Source organism: Mytilus californianus, unplaced genomic scaffold, assembly GCF_021869535.1.
Source record: "Mytilus californianus isolate M0D057914Y unplaced genomic scaffold, xbMytCali1.0.p SCAF_7, whole genome shotgun sequence".
In the NCBI taxonomy this organism is placed as follows: Eukaryota; Metazoa; Mollusca; class Bivalvia; order Mytilida; family Mytilidae; genus Mytilus; species Mytilus californianus.
The window spans coordinates 67,659,026-67,679,425 of record NW_026262723.1 but is presented as its reverse complement, the minus strand read 5'-3'; the positions used below and the strand labels follow the sequence as shown (position 1 = coordinate 67,679,425).

The window sequence follows — 20,400 nt, the reverse complement described above, 5'->3', positions numbered from 1 at the left end:
TCATTTAACCTAACATGAAAAAATAGTATATTTATGGAGAAGGTTTTATTAGTATATTTTGACAGATATTCTGTGATTCATTTATTTTCATGGGTACTAGTTTTTAGGGAAAATTATATTTTTGTGGACACTTGATATTTCATGGTTTTGCAAACCTAAAAGAAACTTGTTTTTTCTTGACCACTTGAATTCGTTGTTTACCTATACAGATGAAATCCACGAAGATAAATACCCCACCAACAGTAAGAATTCACATTATATTAAACTACAGTATAAATAATCTATTGTAAAAATAATTCTGAATTATCTTTTCTTGACAGAAGATTTTTCAAAGTAAATACACATATCTATTTTTAATACCAAAATACTCAGAAAGCCTTCCTTTTTAAATCTACCGCAAAGACAATTTACGAAAGATTCAGAAGGAAGACTTGACAAATATTCATTGTTTAAAATGATAAATGGTTAAAAAAAGGTTCTTATCTTAATTAAATTCCAGGTTGAAAGTCAAATATATTATTTGAAATACAACAAATTTAGTTGAATCAATCAATTTGTTTGTCACATCAGATTTAGAATAAATGTGAAATATATTGATGCAATAGCATAACCATTCCCATGTTTAACAAAATATGTTGATGATAATATTAAAAACAGAAATTTAAATCAATGGTTTGATTTTCAAAATGGGAGACAACTCTTTTTTTCATTACAGCATAAACTATACATGAACTAATTTTCTTGCATGTGCTGAATTTAAAAAATGACAGTGATTTTAACAATGAGAGACAACTCTTTTTCATGTTACAGTCTAAACCATACATCTTATTTTTATATGAATTAATTCTCTGGCATATGGTGAATTTTTGAATTGGCAGTTCTTGACAAAAGTTAAGAAGAAAAAAGTGAATTAATTTTTCTCAAATGTAAAGAAAAGGCTGATTCTTAAGTCAGCATAACTTTAAAACAAAAATTTGTATATTGTACAATGTTATTAATGAAATTAAAAAAAAATTTTGATGAAGTCTTTTATGTGCTTATGTAATAAAATACTACAATACAGTTCCTACAGGAATGAAACAAGTATTAACAAAATTATGCTTAACAACTTACATTCTACCTTTATTTATCCCAGTCTTTTTTCACAGTGGTACAGAGAAGCAAGCTGTTGCCTATGACTATGCAGAAAGATTAGCTAATGGTGTAATGGAATGTCAGGTAATTTATAAAACATTACTAACATGGGCAACTTTCATTAATGAAAATATTATTTTAAGAATTTCTTTTATATCTTTCAACTTTTGACACAACAGAAAGAATAAATAAAGAATACTGAAATCCACAAAAATATATATCCCTACAAGCATAATTCAAAAGAACACACTACATATTTTACAAATTTTTGTGCACTCTGCAGCATTTTGTCGCAGAAGCAAGACAAAGTGGTTCCTACATTCCATTGACGTTGGGGGCAACAACATTTAGCTACAGTGAGTTGTTAAAGGTTATTTATACATCCATAACTTTGTCAACCTTCATGGAATTTGATGAAACTTAGACAGAAGCTTTTTTATGATCAATAGACAGTATATGTCCAGAGCAAAATTTTTTTGAAAATTATTTTTTGGATATTTAGCTCACCTGCCATACAGGACCAAGTTATCTATTCTCATTACTTGGCCTCCTCTGTCGCCTGTTACGTTTTACATAAATATTCACCTCTGTAACTACAGGTCCAAATTGAACTGAGTTTGGCCTTTACTATTATTGGGATATCTAGTTTAAAAAGTATGTCGAATGATCCCAGCTCCCAACCAACGTGGCAGTCATGGGTAAAACTGGAATATAGGGGTAAAATACAAGTTTTGTCTATAGTCTTGAAAATGATATAGACAGAGAATATCTGACAGGGGTAAAAATTTATTGCCCTTAAATGGACAAGAATTTGCATTTGAAGAGAAAAAGTTTAATTGATAGTATTTTACAGTGACTTTTTATTGGTAGGTGTTGCACAGCCAAACAGATGATGTTTTAAACAAGAGTCTTACTGCTATGTCCTATCTGCCATGTTTCTGTACCTAAACTTCCCCTGTAGTTTGATTTGAATACAAGGTCATTTAATAAAATTGCAAGATAATCATTACCTATTTATTATTTTATTAATAGAAAGTTGTAAATGATGCCCTGAAGAAGTTATATAAGAAAGGAAGTACACCAGCACCAAATCAGTTGTTTTGTAACCTACTCAACATTAGTGTGTGTCATGTGACAGAAACCAGTAAACAGGTATTCTTAATTTGAATCTGAAAATAGTGAACTGTTTAAAAGTGTTCTGTTCTTCATGCAAGCATTGGTTGTGCAAACTTTTTACTTGTTTTTTTGTTGTTTTTTTTTCATTTAATACTTACAATGGAGAGTTTTTATAAGTGATTAATATAGACTTAAATTATAATTTGACTTTGATATATTGTTTGTTGTTAAATTGTAGATTTTTTTTTTCTAGTTTACTTTGACTGTATATAACCCCTTGGCAAGATCAGTTAGTTCTTGGATCAGGCTGCCTGTTGTAGGAACAAATTATACCATAAGAGGACCAAAAGGGGAAAACCTACAATCTCAGGTAAATCTTAAATGTAACACTCAAAGCTACACAAAGAAAATACTATATATAATACATGTCTCACAAATTAAGAAGCTATATTGAACCTTGCTTCAATGTCAGGAAATACCTTTTCTTACCCTAGAACAAGACTATTTTTTCGCCAACAAGTGACTAGTTAGTGCAATTACCACTCAAAACTGTTAAGTACACCATTTATATTGATACTTGAACTTATTTTATGCATTGATTTGTTGATTTTAGACTGTCATTATTTGTGTGAACATTCAGGTAGTTATGTAAAAACAATATTCATATGTATTTGTAATTGATAAGATGTTTGAAACAACAAGGGACTTTCAGGACAAAAAGATGCCAAGGAATAATTGTCCTTTCTAGCAAGAGGGACGAAAGATACCAGAGGGACAGTCAAACTCATAGATCGAAAACAAACTGACCAAGCCATGGCCAAAAATAAAAAGACAAACAGACAAATAATAGTACTGATGACACAACATAGAAAACTAAAGACTAAGCAACACGAACCCCACCAAAATCAGGGGTGATCTCAGGTGCTCCGGAAGGGTAAGCAGATCCTGCTCCACATGTGGCACCCGTCGTGTTGCTTATGTTATTACAAATCCGGTAAATAGTCCAATCGGTAGGTCACATTCGTGAAAAGTGAAGGGTATTGTAGTTACGACATAAGGAACATATCCAATATCATCTGTGAAACGGTTATTCCATAACGGTCAAATAACTCGTGATGGTGTCCGTAAAATTTACGAAGGGATGATTTCAATTTCACCATTTTGGAAACTCTTTGTTTAATAGCAAACTTCATAGCAGTTTATGAACTGGATTTTCAATGGAAAATATTGGTTATTAATTTGGTGATGTTTGGCAGCAGCCGGGCAGTTGGGTGGGTGGCCGGGCGGCTGGACAGCTGCCAAACAGTGTCCGTGCAATAACTTGAAAATGCTTTGACAAAATCTTTTCAAAGGCCCCGTAAGACCCCTTTTTGGCCCCAAAATATAACATTTTTACAAAATAGTTAAAAATGTAAACTTTAGCTATTTATTGGAAAGAAGAATACTTTTGTTACATAAATATGGGTTGTTTTGAACAATATAATGGACATCCATCAGGTACTAGCATCATTATTTCATGCAAAAATACTGAAATCTTCACAATTTTAGCATTTGTGCTAATCTAGAGACGGTTTTTGTCTAAAATGGAAGTGGCCGTTCTTATGATCAGTCTTAATATTTAAAGACACGTTGTATTAAATGATATTACATAACATATATAAATGTTGAGACTGAACACGAATGCGGCCTAATTTGCTAATTTTGTTGAGATCCAAGTTAGATGTTTACTTGACAATAAAGATCTGCTTTATTTTTCACATTAAAAAATTTCTTGTGAAAATGAATTAGTTTATAGTATTTTAGCTATATTAAAGTATGTTACATGTTCATTATCTTGTCTGTATTTTTATACGACCAAAAACAAATTTTGGGGTCGTATATTGCTATCACGTCGGCGTCGTCGTCGTACAAAGATATTTGGTTTCCTGACAATAACTTTAGTTTTTAAAAGTGTATGAATCTCTATGAAATTTAACTAAAAGGTTCAATACCACAAAAGAAAGGTTGGGATTGTTTTTGGGGGCGATGGTCCCAACTGTTTAGGAATTAGGGGCCAAAAAGGGGCCCAAAACAAGCATTTTTCTAGTTTCAGGACAATAACTTGTGGATAAGTATTTTGATTGCTCTGAAATTTTACCACAATGTTCAATACCACGAGTAGAAGGTTGGGATTCATTTTGGGGGAAATTGCCCTAACCGTTCGGGAATTAGGGGCCAAAAAGGGGCCAAAACAAGCATTTTTCTAGTTTTCAGACAATAACTTGTGTTTAAGTGTATGGATGTATGGGAGGGGGGTGGGGGGTGGGGGTTCAATTTGTTTCCCCTTAAGATTTAAGAAATTATCAATTTTCAAAAGAAAAATTTGGGGTCACAATTTATTTTGCTTATTCTTTGTATATAGTCTGAAAACAGATTTACTAAGTATTGCGCAACAGCACAGTGTATTGCACAACAGCAAGAAATCTTCAATTGAATATAAATTCAAATCATATAACCAATTTCAAGTTCTTTGACTACATTTATTCTTTGTCAGAAACCTATAATGTGTCAAATATTAATTACAATCCAAATTCAGACCTGTGCGGTCGTATCCAGCTGCGCTAATTTATTAATTAATATAGAGTGAAAATAAGTCATTTAAATGTAAATTTTAATTATTTTCAATGCATTAGATAATTCAAGTATCAGCTGACACTAAAAGGATACCAGAAAGAACTGGATCCCTAGCAAAGAATGAACTGGTTTTCCATGCAGATCTTCCTCCCTTGGGATTTAATACCTACTTCATAAGTATGACAGGTAAATACAGGTTTAAGGTCCCATTTATTTACTCTACCTAACCTTACTTTTTTGATATTACTATGACTTGTCTTTAAAACCCAGTTGCAGTTTGTATTTTTTTTTCTTATCATACTGTTTGATAAGTTGATTTTTTATACAACCGCAAACAAATTTTGCGATCTTATATTGGTATGACGTTGTCGTCGTCGTCGTTGTCCGAAGACACAATGGTTTTCGCACTCTAAATTTAGTTTAAGTGAATGGATCTCTATGAAATTTTACCATAAGGTTCAATACCACAAAAGGAAGGTTGGGATTGATTTTGGGGGTTATGGTACCAACAGTTAAGGAATTAGGGGCCAAAAAGGGGCCAAAAATAAGCATTTTTGTAACTTCCAGACATAACTTGTGTGTTAGTGTATGGATCTCTCTGACATTGTACCTCAAGGTTCCATATCACAAAGGGAATGCTGGGATTGATTTTGGGGGTAATTGCCTCCAAATTTTAGGAATTAGGGGCCAAAAAAGGGGCAAAAAACAAGCATTTTTATATGGACAAATACTTTAGTACAAAACATAATTTAAAGCAGTGTAAGGGAGATAAATCAAATACATCATTTGTATTACCTCCCTTACACTGCTTTTAAATTATGTATAAAGTAATGGTTAATGAACAATTAAGACAATTTAAAACAGTGTAAGGGAGGTAATCCACATACAACATTTTGATTACTTCCCTTACACTGCTTTTAAATTATGTTTAAAGAATTGCATATTTATAAAGGAAGAACAGTAAAAATATCTGCAAATGTTGCATCTTTTTTTTTTTACAAAATAATCCATATGAAAGATTTGACACTATATTTTAAATTCTATTATAAAATAGATTAAGTTAGCACTATGGTAAATTTAAATGGGTAATTATGGTTGCAAATTCCATTGGAAATTTGAATTGAGATTATGACCATATCTTGAGGGAAAGAATTTTTTGGGGGGAAAAGGTGGAGGAGGGGGGGGGGGGGGTAAAAAGAAATTGTGGGGGGTCAATTTTTTCTCATTTCAGATTTCAGAAATTAAAAAGAATTATTCTTTAAATATTATTTTTTTTTTCAAATTTCAAATATTGAAAAATTTCAAGAAGTAATTAATTGCACAGTATGGCGCATTAGATTTGTAAAATCTTTGACCACATTTATTTATTTGTTATGCCAAATCTGACCGTGTATTTAGATTTTTAATTTTGGGTCCAGTTTTCAAAATTGGTCTACATTAAGGTCCAAAGGGTCCAAAATTTAACTTAGTTTGATTTTAACAAAAATTGAATATATGGGGTTATTTGATATGCTGAATCTAAACATGTATTTAGAATTTTGATTTCGGGCCCAGTTTTCAAGTTGGTCCAAATTGGGGTCCAAAATTAAACTTTGTTTGATTTCAACAAAAATTGAATATATGGGGTTCTTTGATATGCTGATTCTTACCATGTATTTAGATTTTTTATTTGTGGGCCCCGCTATAAAAATGGTTCATATTGAGGTCAAAAGGGTCCAAAATTAAACTTTGTTTTATTTCATCAAAAATTGAATTATTGGGGTTCTTTGATATGCCAAATCTAACCGAGTATTAAGATTTTTAATTTTGGGTCCAGTTTTCAAATTGGTCTACATTAACGTCCAAAGGGTCCAAAATTAAACTTAGTTTGATATTAACAAAAATTGAATATATGGGGTTCTTTGATATGCATAATCTAAACATGTATTTAGATTTTTGATTTCGGGCCCAGTTTTCAAGTTGGTCCAAATTGGGGTCCAAAATTAAACTTTGATTTCAACAAAAATTGAATATATGGGGTTTTTTGATATGCTGAATCTAACCATGTATTTAGATTTTTTATTTGTGGGCCCCGCTATTAAATTGGTTCATATTGAGGTCAAAAGGGTCCAAAATTAAACTTTGTTTTATTTCACCAAAAATTGAATTATTGGGGTTCTTTGATATGCCAAATCTAACCGTGTATTTAGATTTTAAATATTGGGTCCCGTTTTTTTAAATTGGTTTACACTAAGGTCCAAAGGGTTTAAAATTAAACTTAGTTTGATTTTAACAAAAAATGAATTCTTGGGGTTCTTTGATATGCTGAATCTAAACATGTGTTTAGATTTTTGATTATGGGCCCAGTTTTCAAGTTGGTCCAAGTTGGGGTCCAAAATTAAACTTTGTTTGATTTCAACAAAAATTGAATATATGGGGTTCTTTGATATGCTGAATCTAACCATGTATTTTGATTTTTGGGCCCCGTTATCAAATTGGTCCACATTGAGGTCAAAAGGGTCCAAAATTAAACTTTTGTTTGATTTCATCAAAAATTGAATTCTTTGGATTCTTTGATATGCTGAATCTTACCATGTATTAAGATTTTGGATATTGGACCATAATAGGTAAATTAAAAAAATTGAAGTTCTTAGACCACATTCATTCTGTGTCAGAAACCTATGCTGTGTCAAATATTTAATCACAATCCAAATTCAGAGCTGTATCAAGCTTGAATGTTGTGTCCATACTTGCCCCAACTGTTCAGGGTTCGACCTCTGCGGTCGTATCAAGCTGCGCCCAGCGGAGCATTTTATTTTTACTAAAGTGCCTTATTAGATTTTTTCGAAACACTATAAACTGTCAAACATAGGCCTTTATATTTTTCATTTACAAAATGCCTGTAATTTTTTTTTCGAAAAACTAAACTCTGATTAAATTACCCTTCTATTAAAGTATTAATGAGTTGTTACTTGTGTAATGTTTTCCTTTCATTTATTTTGGTCATTGCCTCACTTATAGTTCCTAATGCTATTCCAAAAAATATCCCATTCTGTACTTTGAATTTTTCTGCAGAATTTGGTGTTTTCTTAATCTGGTGTCACATAGTTGAATGGTGCTAAATATATGTTTTTTTCTCATCAGATTTGAATTAGTTTCTAACAAATACTTGAAAGTTTTCAATTCTTAAAAAAATCTAATATAAAATCATGAAAAAGAAATATTTTTTTGTTGATAAAAAATAGTTTTTTTTTTTGTTTTTTGTTTGTTTGTGTAAATCAGTTTATTTTGGCTGTTTTATTTGATTTGTTGATAGGCTTTCTACATGTAGTTTAGTACCCACATGATTAAATGATTTTTTTTGTAATTAGTTAAAATTATAAATCATCAATATACAAGAGTTATTTGTTCACTTATTAAATTAATATTTCTACAAGTACTAAAACAAGGTAAGCATGATAACAAACAATACTTTCAGCAATCTTCTGTAAAGTCAATGTTATGTTGAAAATAAAACAGTATAAATCAGTTATTTATGTTTGGATGGCATCTTTTATTTTTTCCCAAAAAATAACGTTACCATGTTCATCGTTGGGATATTCTATATACGACTGTTTCTGTATAAGTTCATAAAGCAGTAAAGGTAATTCCTCAGGTAAAAGTTTCTCATAAAAGACAAGAAAAAGAACATTTTTGCCTTTCCTAGAATGAACGTTTTCCATTCTTGCCATATTATATTCAAACATACAGTAATATGAATCCAGAAATGATCTAGTTATTATACAAATTGTCTTTCGACTGTTTTGGATAGCGTTAATGATGTTATCTGTAATATCTTGTCCTGGTAAGAAATCCCGCTGATGTATACACAGCCTCAAATTGTAGTCATGTTCCAGATTCTGAATACAGTCCTGTGTGACGAATGTTCTGTCTTCATCGGAATAAGATATAAATGCATCATAAGTATACTCATTTAAATTATCCTCAGTGTTCTTTATAGACGTATATTTTAGTTTAGCTGTGTAGAAAATATAGCGTAGTTTCCATCTATGTCTATAAATAAATGCTCCGAACAATACTATGATAAATCCAAAAATAGCAAAAGATGCAGAAATTATCAAATATGCGTAGCTAATACACTCTTCTTGAAGATGTTTTATTACTTTTTCAAATGAATTCAATGTTGAAGTGCTTCCATTTTCATAAGTACATTTGTATTGATTGACATTGATGAAATGTTGACGGTTAGCTTTCATCCATTTTAGAAATGGGACAGTATAACAGGTGCACTGCAAGGGGTTATTGATGAAATCAATTTTTGTGTTGTCATTTTCAAGAACTTTATCAATATTCCTCATTGATGCCACATCCAAGAAATTTATTGCATTGTTTGCGAGATTCATGACCTTTAACTTTGTCAAGTAAGACAAATCAAAATGGACAGCTTTCAAAAAGTTAGAATTTAAGTCGATAATTTGAAGGTACTGTTGGCCATGGAACATTGTGAAATTAAGTTGATGAATGGAATTGTTGGATAGATTTACATACTCAAGTTTACTATCTTGTGTTGTCATGTATTGATGTTCCGATAGATAGCCTCCTAGTGCATTACTGTTTAATTTCAGAATCAAAACATAAGTAAGGTTTAGAGCTATCTGCTTTAACATATTGCCACTTAGATCCAGAATTTGAAGGTCCGGTGGTGCAGGCAGACGGAAAGTTTGAGTTGAAAATTGTAAAATTTTGTTATTTGTAAAGGTCAGTTCATGAACAGAAGTTGTTGACAGAAGATCAAAAATTTTATTCCAAGAAAACATTTGTGATGTGAAGAAAACATTATTCATTTTCACAACTTTTACTGGTGTTTTAGCCAAGCTATGGAACAGTTTTATAATTTGTTCTTGTCCAAATTTATATCCTGATTGACAGTCAAGATCAAGCCAAAAAGCTTCAAGCTTTGTCAGACCAGAAAGAGCCTCAGATGTCACCAACATTTGGTGACAATGGTTGATATATAGATATCTTAAATTTGGTGTATATCTGAATACATTATCATGAAGAGGAAGATGAAGGCAATTGCTAAAATTGAGTGAAGTTAAATGATGTAAGGAAAGATAACCCCTACAGAGAACTTTTGTTTCAAATAATGGTATATTAACATCCAATTTCAGTACCTCCAACTTTTTTAAATCTGATATTGTTTCATCGGGAAAGGCAAACAGAGCAAAAGTAGGTTTAGTTAGATCGTTATTGTTCTGAATAGAAATATCTGTTAGTGACTTCAAAGGTTTGAAACTTCCTTTAGGAAATCGTTCCAACTTATAGAGCAGTTCATTATGATCAAGTTTAAGATGCTTTAAATTTGCAAGTCCTGTAAAAGTTTGAATATTTATCGACTGTAAATTGTTATATGATAGATCCAGTAGTGTAAGGTTTGTCAAATGTTCAAATGAATTATTTGCTCTTCTCTTGGATAAACTATTGTTCAAGTAATTATTTTTAAGTTTCAGGTGCCTCAGGTCACATAGTCCATAAAAGACTTGTTGATTTATTGACCCTATTTTGTTGAAAGATAAATCCAGTACTTTTAGATTGTACATATTTTCAAAAGTATTATCTGGTATTTCACCGATTAAATTGTGTTGTAAATTTAGGTAAGCTGTGTTGGATGGTAAGTTAGGGATGTCTGTCATATTTCTGTTCGAACAATCTACATATAGCTCTCCTTTTTGGTAAAAATTTTCGCACTGGAATTTTGGTTCTGGTTTGAAAGTTCCAGCTTTGCTGATGATAAGGTGATCACTGCAGATCAAAAACATGATTAGAAACTTACAAACTTGAAATGGCTCCATTTTCTCCTTCTGCAAAGGAAAAACAAGATTATTTTAATCAAACAAAGATTTTAATTACCCATCATGCCACTGTATGTAGTAAAAATAAATTATTTTCCATTTTAGAAAAAAATTAGTATTGTTACTTGACTTTAATTAACTCTCTCTTCCAGTCCAGTTAAAGTCTCCTATTACAGTGTTAAATTAATCAGAACTGTCCAGTTGGTCAAAAACTAGATTAGGAGAGCCACAATCAAGTTAACATTGTTGGTAATGATTATAAGTGAAGAAAATCAAAGGGGTATTGCAACCAGATTATGTAACAAATTGTAAATGAATGAGTATTGATATATAAACCAACATGTGCCTGTCCCAAATCAGGAGCCTGAAGTTCTGTGGTTGTCGTTGGTTCATGTCTGTCTTATTTATTTTTTGTAAATTGTTTTATTATAAATTAGGCTGTTTGATAGTATTCATTTGAATTGCTTCATTTCTAGGTGTTGAAGGTTGTACAGTGCTAGAAAATTACTTATATTCACTTTATTTGAACACTGGTGAATAGTTTTCTAATTGATAATCATACCACATCTCCTTATTTTTATATGCAATGATTGAACATCATCAGCATATTTATGACCTTTAACAAAATGTCTGTTTACAGAAAAGAAAAATTTGAAGGACAATTAATACACTTGTTTTCTTTATGAAAATAGTAACCATTAGATGCTACATAAAATATGATATTCTGATTTAAAATTTGTTTACCATTACAGCCACAAGTATTACATTAAATTTGACACATTTGAAATTTAATTAAGTCTTTATGAAAACATAGAGTGAAAGTTATCCATTTAAATGTAAATTTATAAATCTTGTTTTCTAATATTTGTAAGATCCACATAATTATATCATACCTTGTAGTTAACCATCAGATTATTTGAAAATATATGTCTATACACTTACATGAGGAAAATATAAATTATCTAAGTTGTTATTACATAATATTGACACATATTGTAGATCATATCCTGTCATTAAAGATAATTTTAAGTGTTTATGGAAATTGTCTGGGTCTTCATTCATTTTAATAATTATTCTCTATAATTTACCAAACAGCAATCTATCAATCAATCAATATTAAAGGTCAAGATCAAGGAAAGTGTATTATCCTAATTAAATCCTGTCAGCATAATAAAAACAAATTTTTCAGACAACACATTTATATGAATGAAAGAGATGTTGTATTTATGTCAATAAGACTGCAACCCTTTGACAAAAAAAACCAAACAACACCTAGACCCTGAGCATAAAGTTTTCAACAATACACATGTGTCTATGCAAGCTCTTGAAGTGTCCTAAATTGTTTCTTTCAACAAATCATGGGCTTTGCAATATTTTTGGGAGATATATTTTTGAGCTTTTCCAACAGTACCTCAAGTATTAATCATGTGTTCTTCTATAAAACATACTGTTTCATGCATACTGAATTTAAATGCTTTCGAGGGAGAAGGGTCACAAAGGGTTAAAATTGGCCCTCATACCCTATATCAGGTTTTTGTCGTGTGTATTTTTAAATATTTGCTTCGTTCACAGCAGCTGAAGAAAAGTGAAAATTTGAGTCTGAGTAAATTTTCCTGCATATTCAAGATTTATTGCTGTTTAAAAGTTTCAGAAATTGTACTGTTAATTATTAGGCATATTTGATATTGATATGTAAACCCTAATTATCCTAGAGGTGACATAACATTAAATATAAAATCAGTCTTTTGTGTTTTTTGACAGATTAGAAGAATGTGCATACTTAACTTTTTCATAATAATTAAAATGGCTAATCATACATGCCATAACTTTTTCAAAGGCCCGAAATATTGTGAGCCTAACTTCTCTGCGAAATTTGTTACCCAAAGTCCCGAAATATCGTGAGCCTAACTTCTCTGTGAAATTTGATATCCAAAGCCCCAAAATATCGTGAGCTTAACTTCTCTGGGAAATTTGAAATCCAAAGGCCTGAAATATCGTGAGCCTAATTTCTCTTTGAAATTTGTTATCCAAAGGCCCGAAATATCGTGAGCCTAATTTTTCTGCGAAATTTGTTATCCAAAGGCCCGAAATATCGTGAGCCTAACTTCTCTGCGAATTTTGTTATCCAAAGGCCTGAAATATTGTGAGCCTAACTTCTCTTCAAATTTTGTTATCCAAAGGCCTGAAATATTGTGAGCAAATTTCTCTTTGAAATTTGTTATCCAAAGGCCAGAAATATCGTGAGCCTAACTTCTCTGCAAAATTTGTTATCCAAAGGCCCGAAATATCGTGAGCCTAACTTCTCTGCGAATTTTGTTATCCAAAGGCCTGAAATATCGTGAGCCTAACTTCTCTGCGAAATTTGTTATCAAAAGGCCCGAAATATCTTGAGCCTAACTCTCTGCGAAATTGTTATCCAAAGGCCCGAAATACCACGAGCCTAACTTCTCTGCGAAATTTGTTATCCAAAGACCCGTAATATTGTGAGCCTAAATCCATCAATTGGAAACACAACTTCAAAATACTGATGGATTCAGTCGAGGATTATGCCAGGCAATGGGTTAAACGCGAGAAAGAGGGCTTAGATACTCTTTCTGAATGGATTAAGGCTGTGAGGTCTATGATACAAATCAGAATTAAGAAACTGAATGGGTCTAATAATAGCCATGCTAAATCAATCTTTAAAGACCCAAATGTTGCAAATCACTTATCCTACCTCCATGACAAATATGTTGTTGTCCCTGCAGATAAAGCCCCAAACAACATCTTTTTGTGTGTAAATCACATTACATCAACTGCTTGATAAATGAACTAGGTATTGACAGTTCACTTGGAAACTCAACATTTACCCCCACGACACTTACTAAAGAGGAAATCCTGGATAAGCATAGGTCTGTTCTATGTTCCTTTGGAATTTCAACTAAAGATGAAGAACTGGATTTTCCATCACTGTATTGGATACCTAAACTACATAAGTGTCCTTACAAACAACGGTATATTGCTGGGTCTTCCATTAGTGCTCCACGAAACCTCTTTCTAAATTATTAACATCAATTTTATCAGCATTCAAAGCCGGCCGTCAAAGTTATTGTGAAACTACCTATTCTAGAGGTGGTGTGAATCAGATGTTGATACTTAAAAATTCCAAAGATCTTTAAAGCACATACAATCTAAGACTCTTTCATCTTGCAATAGTATTAAAATATTTGACTTTTCTACACTTTACACAAGTATTCCCCATTCCAAACTAAAATAAAAATTTAGAGAGTTGGTCCTGCTTTGTTTCATAAAAAAGAATGGCCAACGTAGATATAAGTATCTTGTCTTAGGCAGGGATAAATCCTACTTTGTAAAAAATCACTCTGATTCGAACAAAAAATTCTCTGACACTGACATTATCAAGATGCTTGATTTCTTGATTGACAGCGTATTTGTTATGTTTGGAAGACGTGTTTTTCAACAAACAATCGGCATTCCCATGGGAACAAACTTGTTCCTTTATTCATATGAGGCTGACTTCATACAGGAACTTCTTAGGAAGAAAGAAAAGAAGTTAGCAGTATCCTTTAACTTTACTTTCCGCTATATAGATGATGTTCATCATGTGGAGCAGGATCTGCTTACCCTTCCGGAGCACCTGAGATCACCCCCAGTTTTTGGTGGGGTTCCTGTTGCTCAGTCTTTAGTTTTCTATGTTGTGTTTTGTGTACTATTGTTTGTCTGTTTGCCTGTTTGTCTGTTTGTCTTTTTCTTTTTTAGCCATGGCTTTGTCAGTCTATTTTTGACATGAGTTTGAATGTCCCTCTGGTATCTTTCACCTCTCTTTTGACAACACAGTAATCAGTGACATTTTAAAAATGTTATAGGCTATGATCTATTGATTGATAACCCAATCATTATTCATATGTTGTACAAAATGAAATACACCTAACTTTACACAGATATTTGTTTTTGTTATACCCTCATACAAATGATCAAAACCCTCAACTTTTAGCATGCTGCACAATTTACATTCCTTAAAAGTTCTTTAAAATTATGTGTATTTTAGTTTTTTATGCTCATATTTATTTGTAATCGATACCTGTCAGTCAATCAAGTTTATGTTATTAACACTTTAACAATACGATACAGTTTTTTTTTTTCAGTGTATCTTCCCATTCAGCAACAATTATACACAGTGAAAATTAAACCTGTCCATTTTGTCATCAAATCACAAAAAAAAGCTGATGTGAAAAAAACCTGATATACGGTATTCTAATGCTTTTTAAATCAGGTCAAAATAGAATTCACATAGAAATAGTTGTGATATTACTGTTCATACAAAATAACTTCTTTTTGACACATCCCATTATTGATAACATTTAAGTAATGACCCCTTAATTGTGCATAATTTGTGTTGTAACATTAGTTTTGGTCCAATTTCACCAAAATTTATAACAGTTTTTAGCATAATTTACTTTGGTCCAGAATATTTTTGTGTCCAAGGATGCATTTTAAAGATTGGTACCTTTTCATTAAAGAATATTTTGGATTGTAGGTTGTTGCCAAGGTTTTCCTAAAGCTTTTGTGTCAGAAAAATGCACCAAATCATTGTTTTTGATGATATATTGAAAATGTGCTGACTTTGGAGCCTATAATATACCCTAATGAGGAAATTTGTTTTACTGAGCAATAAGGCTTTTGAAATAGATAAAGGAGTAGGTCCAGTAAGACCCCTTTTTGGCCCCAAAATATAGCAGTTTTACAAAATTGTAAAAATGTAAACTTTTAGCTATTTATTGGAAAGTAGAATACTTCTGCTACATAAATATGGACTGTTTTTGACAATACAGTGTACATATATCGGGTACTAGCATCATTAAGTCATGCTATATTACTGAAATCTTCACAATTTTAACATTTGAGTTAAATTTTAGACGGTTTTCGCCTTAAATGGAAGTGGCCGCATTTGTGTTCATTCTTAATATTTAAATGTAAGTTGTATTTGATGATAATACATAACATATATAAAGGTTGAAAGTGAACACGGATGCGGCCACTTTCGTTTTTGGCAAAAACCATCTGAAAAGTGACATAATATGGCATATTAATAGATTTTTCATATTTAAGCTTTAAGTTCAAATCTTTCACATAAACTAATTGAATCGACTGAAGTAGACACTTAAGTGTTTAAAAAGTGTTCAAAATCTTTCGTCAGATGAACCTGAAATTTGAGGCCAAAATCGGGCCTTACTGGACCTACTCCTTTAAGAAACAAATTATGGCCTTTTTGATATTTAATGATAAATTTGAAATTCAAGGCCATATTTGGCCAAAAGTGAACCTTGTCCTGTACTACAAATATGATTTTGATACCATTATCATTTAACACCATAAGAGACTTAAGAATAAATAAGTGCAATCCACCATCTTTATTACTAACGACTGGTAAGTCGTAGAGTCCTTAATGTTCTGTTTTTGCCATTATATTGAAATTGATTACTGTGGATTCATTTGTTTTTGTGGGTTTCATTTTTCGTGGATTGAGGAAAAATATTTGATTTCATGGTTTTGTCTTAGTCTGGCATACAAGCCTATAGAATATTTGTATTTTCAGTTGAACATTTAAATTTGTGGTTCACCTTGACCCACAAAATCAATTGATATCCAATGAACGATAAGTAATCCACAGTACTACTATTTCATATAATATAAGCTTCTGGTGTGCAGTTTGAGAATAACCATGATATAAATTTTAAGTGTTTATTCTAGGTACAATGGAGAGACATTCCACCAAGTCATTTAAAATGAAATCCAACAGTGATCTTGTAATGAAAAATGAGGTAAATAATTTTGTTGTATAATATATTTCTATATGTTAACCCCCAAGGGTGACTGGGTAATAGAAGTATGGTCACCATTGGTCTTCCTCCGACCGGCAGTAAAACCCGTGCTAAAGTGGGGCGTCCGTTTGGCTGTGCGGGATGTACAAATTTGCAGCCACGTCCGGTCAGAATGGGGACGTTAAATCTGATGCCTCGTGTAAAGAAAGTGCCACGTTCTTTGCACGTTAAGAACCCATGCAACAACTCTTTGAGGGGTCCGTAGGTGACCTGTTGCAAGGCTAAATTTCTGTCCCTATCGAATATACCCTCATTTCCCGTGGCAGTCTAAATTTCTCCGACCTTAATCCCTAAATCTATTACAGAACCTACCTATTGTATTTATTGTGAACTTGTTCTCGTCCTGAATATGCATGAAATATTTGCCACTGGACGTTAAGCAACCAACAATCAATCAATCAATTCTATATGTTATAATGCATTTATCACCAGTTTCTTATTATTAATACAGATGTCATATGAAAAAAAAATGAAAAAATCAACTGATTTATATCTGTTAACATACTGTAAACCAACTAATTTTCGTGTGTAGAAAAATAATGCAATTTAAATTGTCGTGAAGATATTAAATTTAGAACTTTTATTATTTAACTACATCAAGTAAATTTGAAAATTGTGAAATTAAATTGCTGCAAAGTGGGACAGAAAGGGCTAAACGCGAAAATAAAGTACCGGTATCTACAAAAATAAGTTGTTTTACAGTGTGTAGCTGTACTACATTAATTCCCATGTCAAGTGAAGCACGCACAAAATAATCAATATTTTAGTATAAAAAAAGAAATGTCTGAGATTATAAGACACAACTAGACAAGGGACAATGATGGTGCTGTTACTAAAAGATATTAATAAGATCGAATAAAAGGAATTCAAACTTTTAAAATGAAAAATAAAAATAAAGACATAATGTGTTAACTGATAAAAAAATAAGCATATTATTTTTTGTCTTTAGCATGTGTCTTTAACATTTGATGGTACAACTGGTGCCCTGAAGCAGATAACAAATCTAGACAGTCGAGTAACAGTACAAGTGAAGCAAGAGTTGATGTACTACATAGGTGTGTCAGGATCTTCAAAATCTTCAGCTCTCAATGCTCAGCCATCAGGAGCTTATATTTTCAGACCAAACGAAACTGAACCTTTGTCTTTCCATGCCGACTTAAAGAAAACAACTGCATTCAAAGAGGTAAGTATAAAAAATAATAAGATGTGATATCATTGCCAATGAGACAACTCTCCACCAGAGACTAATGACATAGAAGTAAACAACTATAGGTCACTGTAGGCCTTCAACATAGAGCAGAACTTATACCTCAGAGCAAGCTATAAAAGACCATGAAATGACAAATGTAAAATAATTCAAATGAGAAATTTAACAACCTGATTTATGTACAAAACAGTTAACAAAAGACAAATATGATATCCAGCAACGAATGAAAACCACTGATTTACAGGCATTACATAGTAAACGACAAACAAAATAAAATATCTTGAAAACAGGTTATTATAAAACAAAACTCCCCCTAGAAAACTTTTTAGGAGATAACTGTATTGTAATTGAAGATTTTCGGATATCAATTAAAAGATTGATACCCACAAATCTTCAAATACAATGCATGTACTCCATTCTAATACAACTGAAAGACAACATCCCTTAATCATTCATTTTAAAATCGTCCACCCATGTTCACTCACATGCACAATTTCAGACCATCAAGCATGGAAACGGTGCCCTAAATTTTGTGGCATTCTCCAATCAAAATGAACGTTACAAATAATGTTGCATTAGAATCCTACCTTGAAGGTTGGAAAAGTTGATTTAAAAACTGATCAACCAGTTGGAAAATCCCAGCCCATTACTAGATAAGAGCGGTTGTTAGTAAAAAGAAGTGCAGTAAATTGAAAAACAATCTTGCCATGCAATTCCAATGGTTGGTTTTCTGTTTCAGATGTAAATTGGAAATTTTAAATTTCAAACATCAATTACCAGATAATATAGTAAAAAAAAAGTTTGACACGTTAGTTCATGTGGTGTTAGTATAGTTTGTAAATTAAAATGGTTGATATTTCAGGGTGCACTTGTACAAGAGGTTTATCAGAAGTTTAGCCCTTGGGCAACACAAGTGATAAGACTTTATGATGGAGCAAAACATGCAGAATTTGAATGGACAGTTGGACCAATTCCTGTCAGGTAATCGTTTTTTTTTAGCTCACCTGGCCCAAAGGGCCAAGTGAGCTTTTCTCATCACTTGGCATCCGTCGTCCATCGTCGTCGTCATTGTCGGCGTCGTCGTCGTCGTCTGTCGTTGTTAGCTTTTTCCAAAAATCTTCTCCTCTGAAACCAATTTAACCAAACTTGACCACAATCATCATTAGGGTATCTAGTTTAAAAAATGTGTCCAATGACCCCACCAACCAACCAAGATGGCCGCCATGGCTAAAAATAGAACATAGGGGTAAAATGTAGATTTTGGCTTATATCTCTGAAACCAAAGCATTTAGAGTAAATCTGACATAGGGTAAAACTGATTATCAGGTCAAGATCTATCTGCCCTGAAATTTTCAGACAAATCTGACAACCTGTTGTTGGGTTGCTGCCCCTGAATTGGTAATTTTAAGGAAATTTTGCAGTTTTAATACGACCGCAAAAAAAGTTTTGTGGTCGTATATTGGTATGACGTTGGCGTCGTCGTCGTCCGAAGACACATTAGTTTTTGCACTCTTAACTTTAGTTTAAGTAAATGGATCTCAATGAAATTTTACCATAAGGTTCAATACCACAAAAGGAAGGTGGGGATTGATTTTGGGGGTTATGGTACCCACAGTTAAGGAATTAGGGGCCAAAAAGGGGCCAAAAATAAGCATTTTTGTAACTTCCAGACATAACTTGTGTGTAAGTGTTTGGATCTCTCTGACATTGTACCACAAGGTTCCATATCACAAAGGGAATGCTGGGATTGATTTTGGGGGTAATTGCCTCCAAATTTTAGGAATTAGGGGCCAAAAGGGGCAAAAAACAAGCATTTTTCTAGTTTCATGACAATAACTTGTGTGTAAGTGTATGGATCTCTCTGACATTGTATCACAAGATTCCATATCACAAAGGGAAAGCTGGAATTGAGTTTGGATGTAATTGCCCAAAAAGTTTAGGAAAAAGGGGCCAAAAAGGGGCCAAAAATAAGCATTTTTCTAGTTTCCAGACAATAACTTGTGTTCAAATGTATGGATCTCTATGAAATTGAACTGCAAGGTACCATACCACAAAGGGAAGGCTGGGATTGATTTTAGGGGTAATTTCCTCAAAATTTTAGTAATTAGGGGCCATAAAAGGGCAAAAAAACAAGCATTTTTCTAGTTTCAGGACAATAACTTGTGTGTAAGTGTATGGATCTCTCTGACATTGTATCACAAGGTTCCATATCACAAAGGGAATGCTGGGATTGATTTTGGGGGTAATAGCCTCCAAATTTTAGAAATTAGGGGCCAAAAAGGGGCAAAAAACAAGCATTTTTCTAGTTTCATGACAATAACTTGTGTGTAAGTGTATGGATTTCTCTGACATTGTATCACAAGGTTCCATATCACAAAGGGAAAGCTGGGTTTTAGTTTGGGGGTAATTGCCTTAAATGTTTAGGAATTTGTGGCAAAAAGGGGCCAAAAAACAAGCATTTTTCTAGTTTCCAGACAATAACTTGTGTTCAAGTGTATGGATCTCTCTGAAATTGTACTGCAAGGTACCATACCACAAAGGGAAAGCTGGGATTGAGTTTGGGGGTGATGAATCATAAGGGGGTTCAAAAAATTTGGGGGGATTTTTTTTTCCTTTT

General features: G+C 32.4%; 2 protein-coding genes across 7 annotated transcripts in view; one reads left to right on the top strand and one right to left on the bottom strand.

The window, feature by feature from the left end:
- Positions 1-20,400, top strand: part of LOC127708621 (lysosomal alpha-mannosidase-like) — a 73,545-nt gene that overhangs the window by 25,058 nt on the left and 28,087 nt on the right. For all 6 annotated transcript variants that reach the window (XM_052213641.1, XM_052213644.1, XM_052213646.1 and 3 more), the window contains exons 12-18: positions 1,149-1,218; positions 2,167-2,286; positions 2,504-2,620; positions 4,923-5,049; positions 16,446-16,516; positions 17,526-17,759; positions 18,646-18,764. In XM_052213641.1, coding sequence (XP_052069601.1) covers positions 1,149-1,218; positions 2,167-2,286; positions 2,504-2,620; positions 4,923-5,049; positions 16,446-16,516; positions 17,526-17,759; positions 18,646-18,764 — 858 coding nt within the window. The remainder of the gene's footprint in view (positions 1-1,148; positions 1,219-2,166; positions 2,287-2,503; positions 2,621-4,922; positions 5,050-16,445; positions 16,517-17,525; positions 17,760-18,645; positions 18,765-20,400) is intronic.
- LOC127708622 (toll-like receptor 4) lies at positions 8,234-11,614 on the bottom strand. The gene is made up of 2 exons (XM_052213648.1): positions 11,588-11,614; positions 8,234-10,703 (listed from the first exon to the last, which is right to left on the bottom strand). Exons 1-2 carry the CDS (start codon positions 11,600-11,602, stop codon positions 8,376-8,378), a joined length of 2,343 nt encoding a protein of 780 aa, XP_052069608.1. The 5' UTR covers positions 11,603-11,614; the 3' UTR covers positions 8,234-8,375.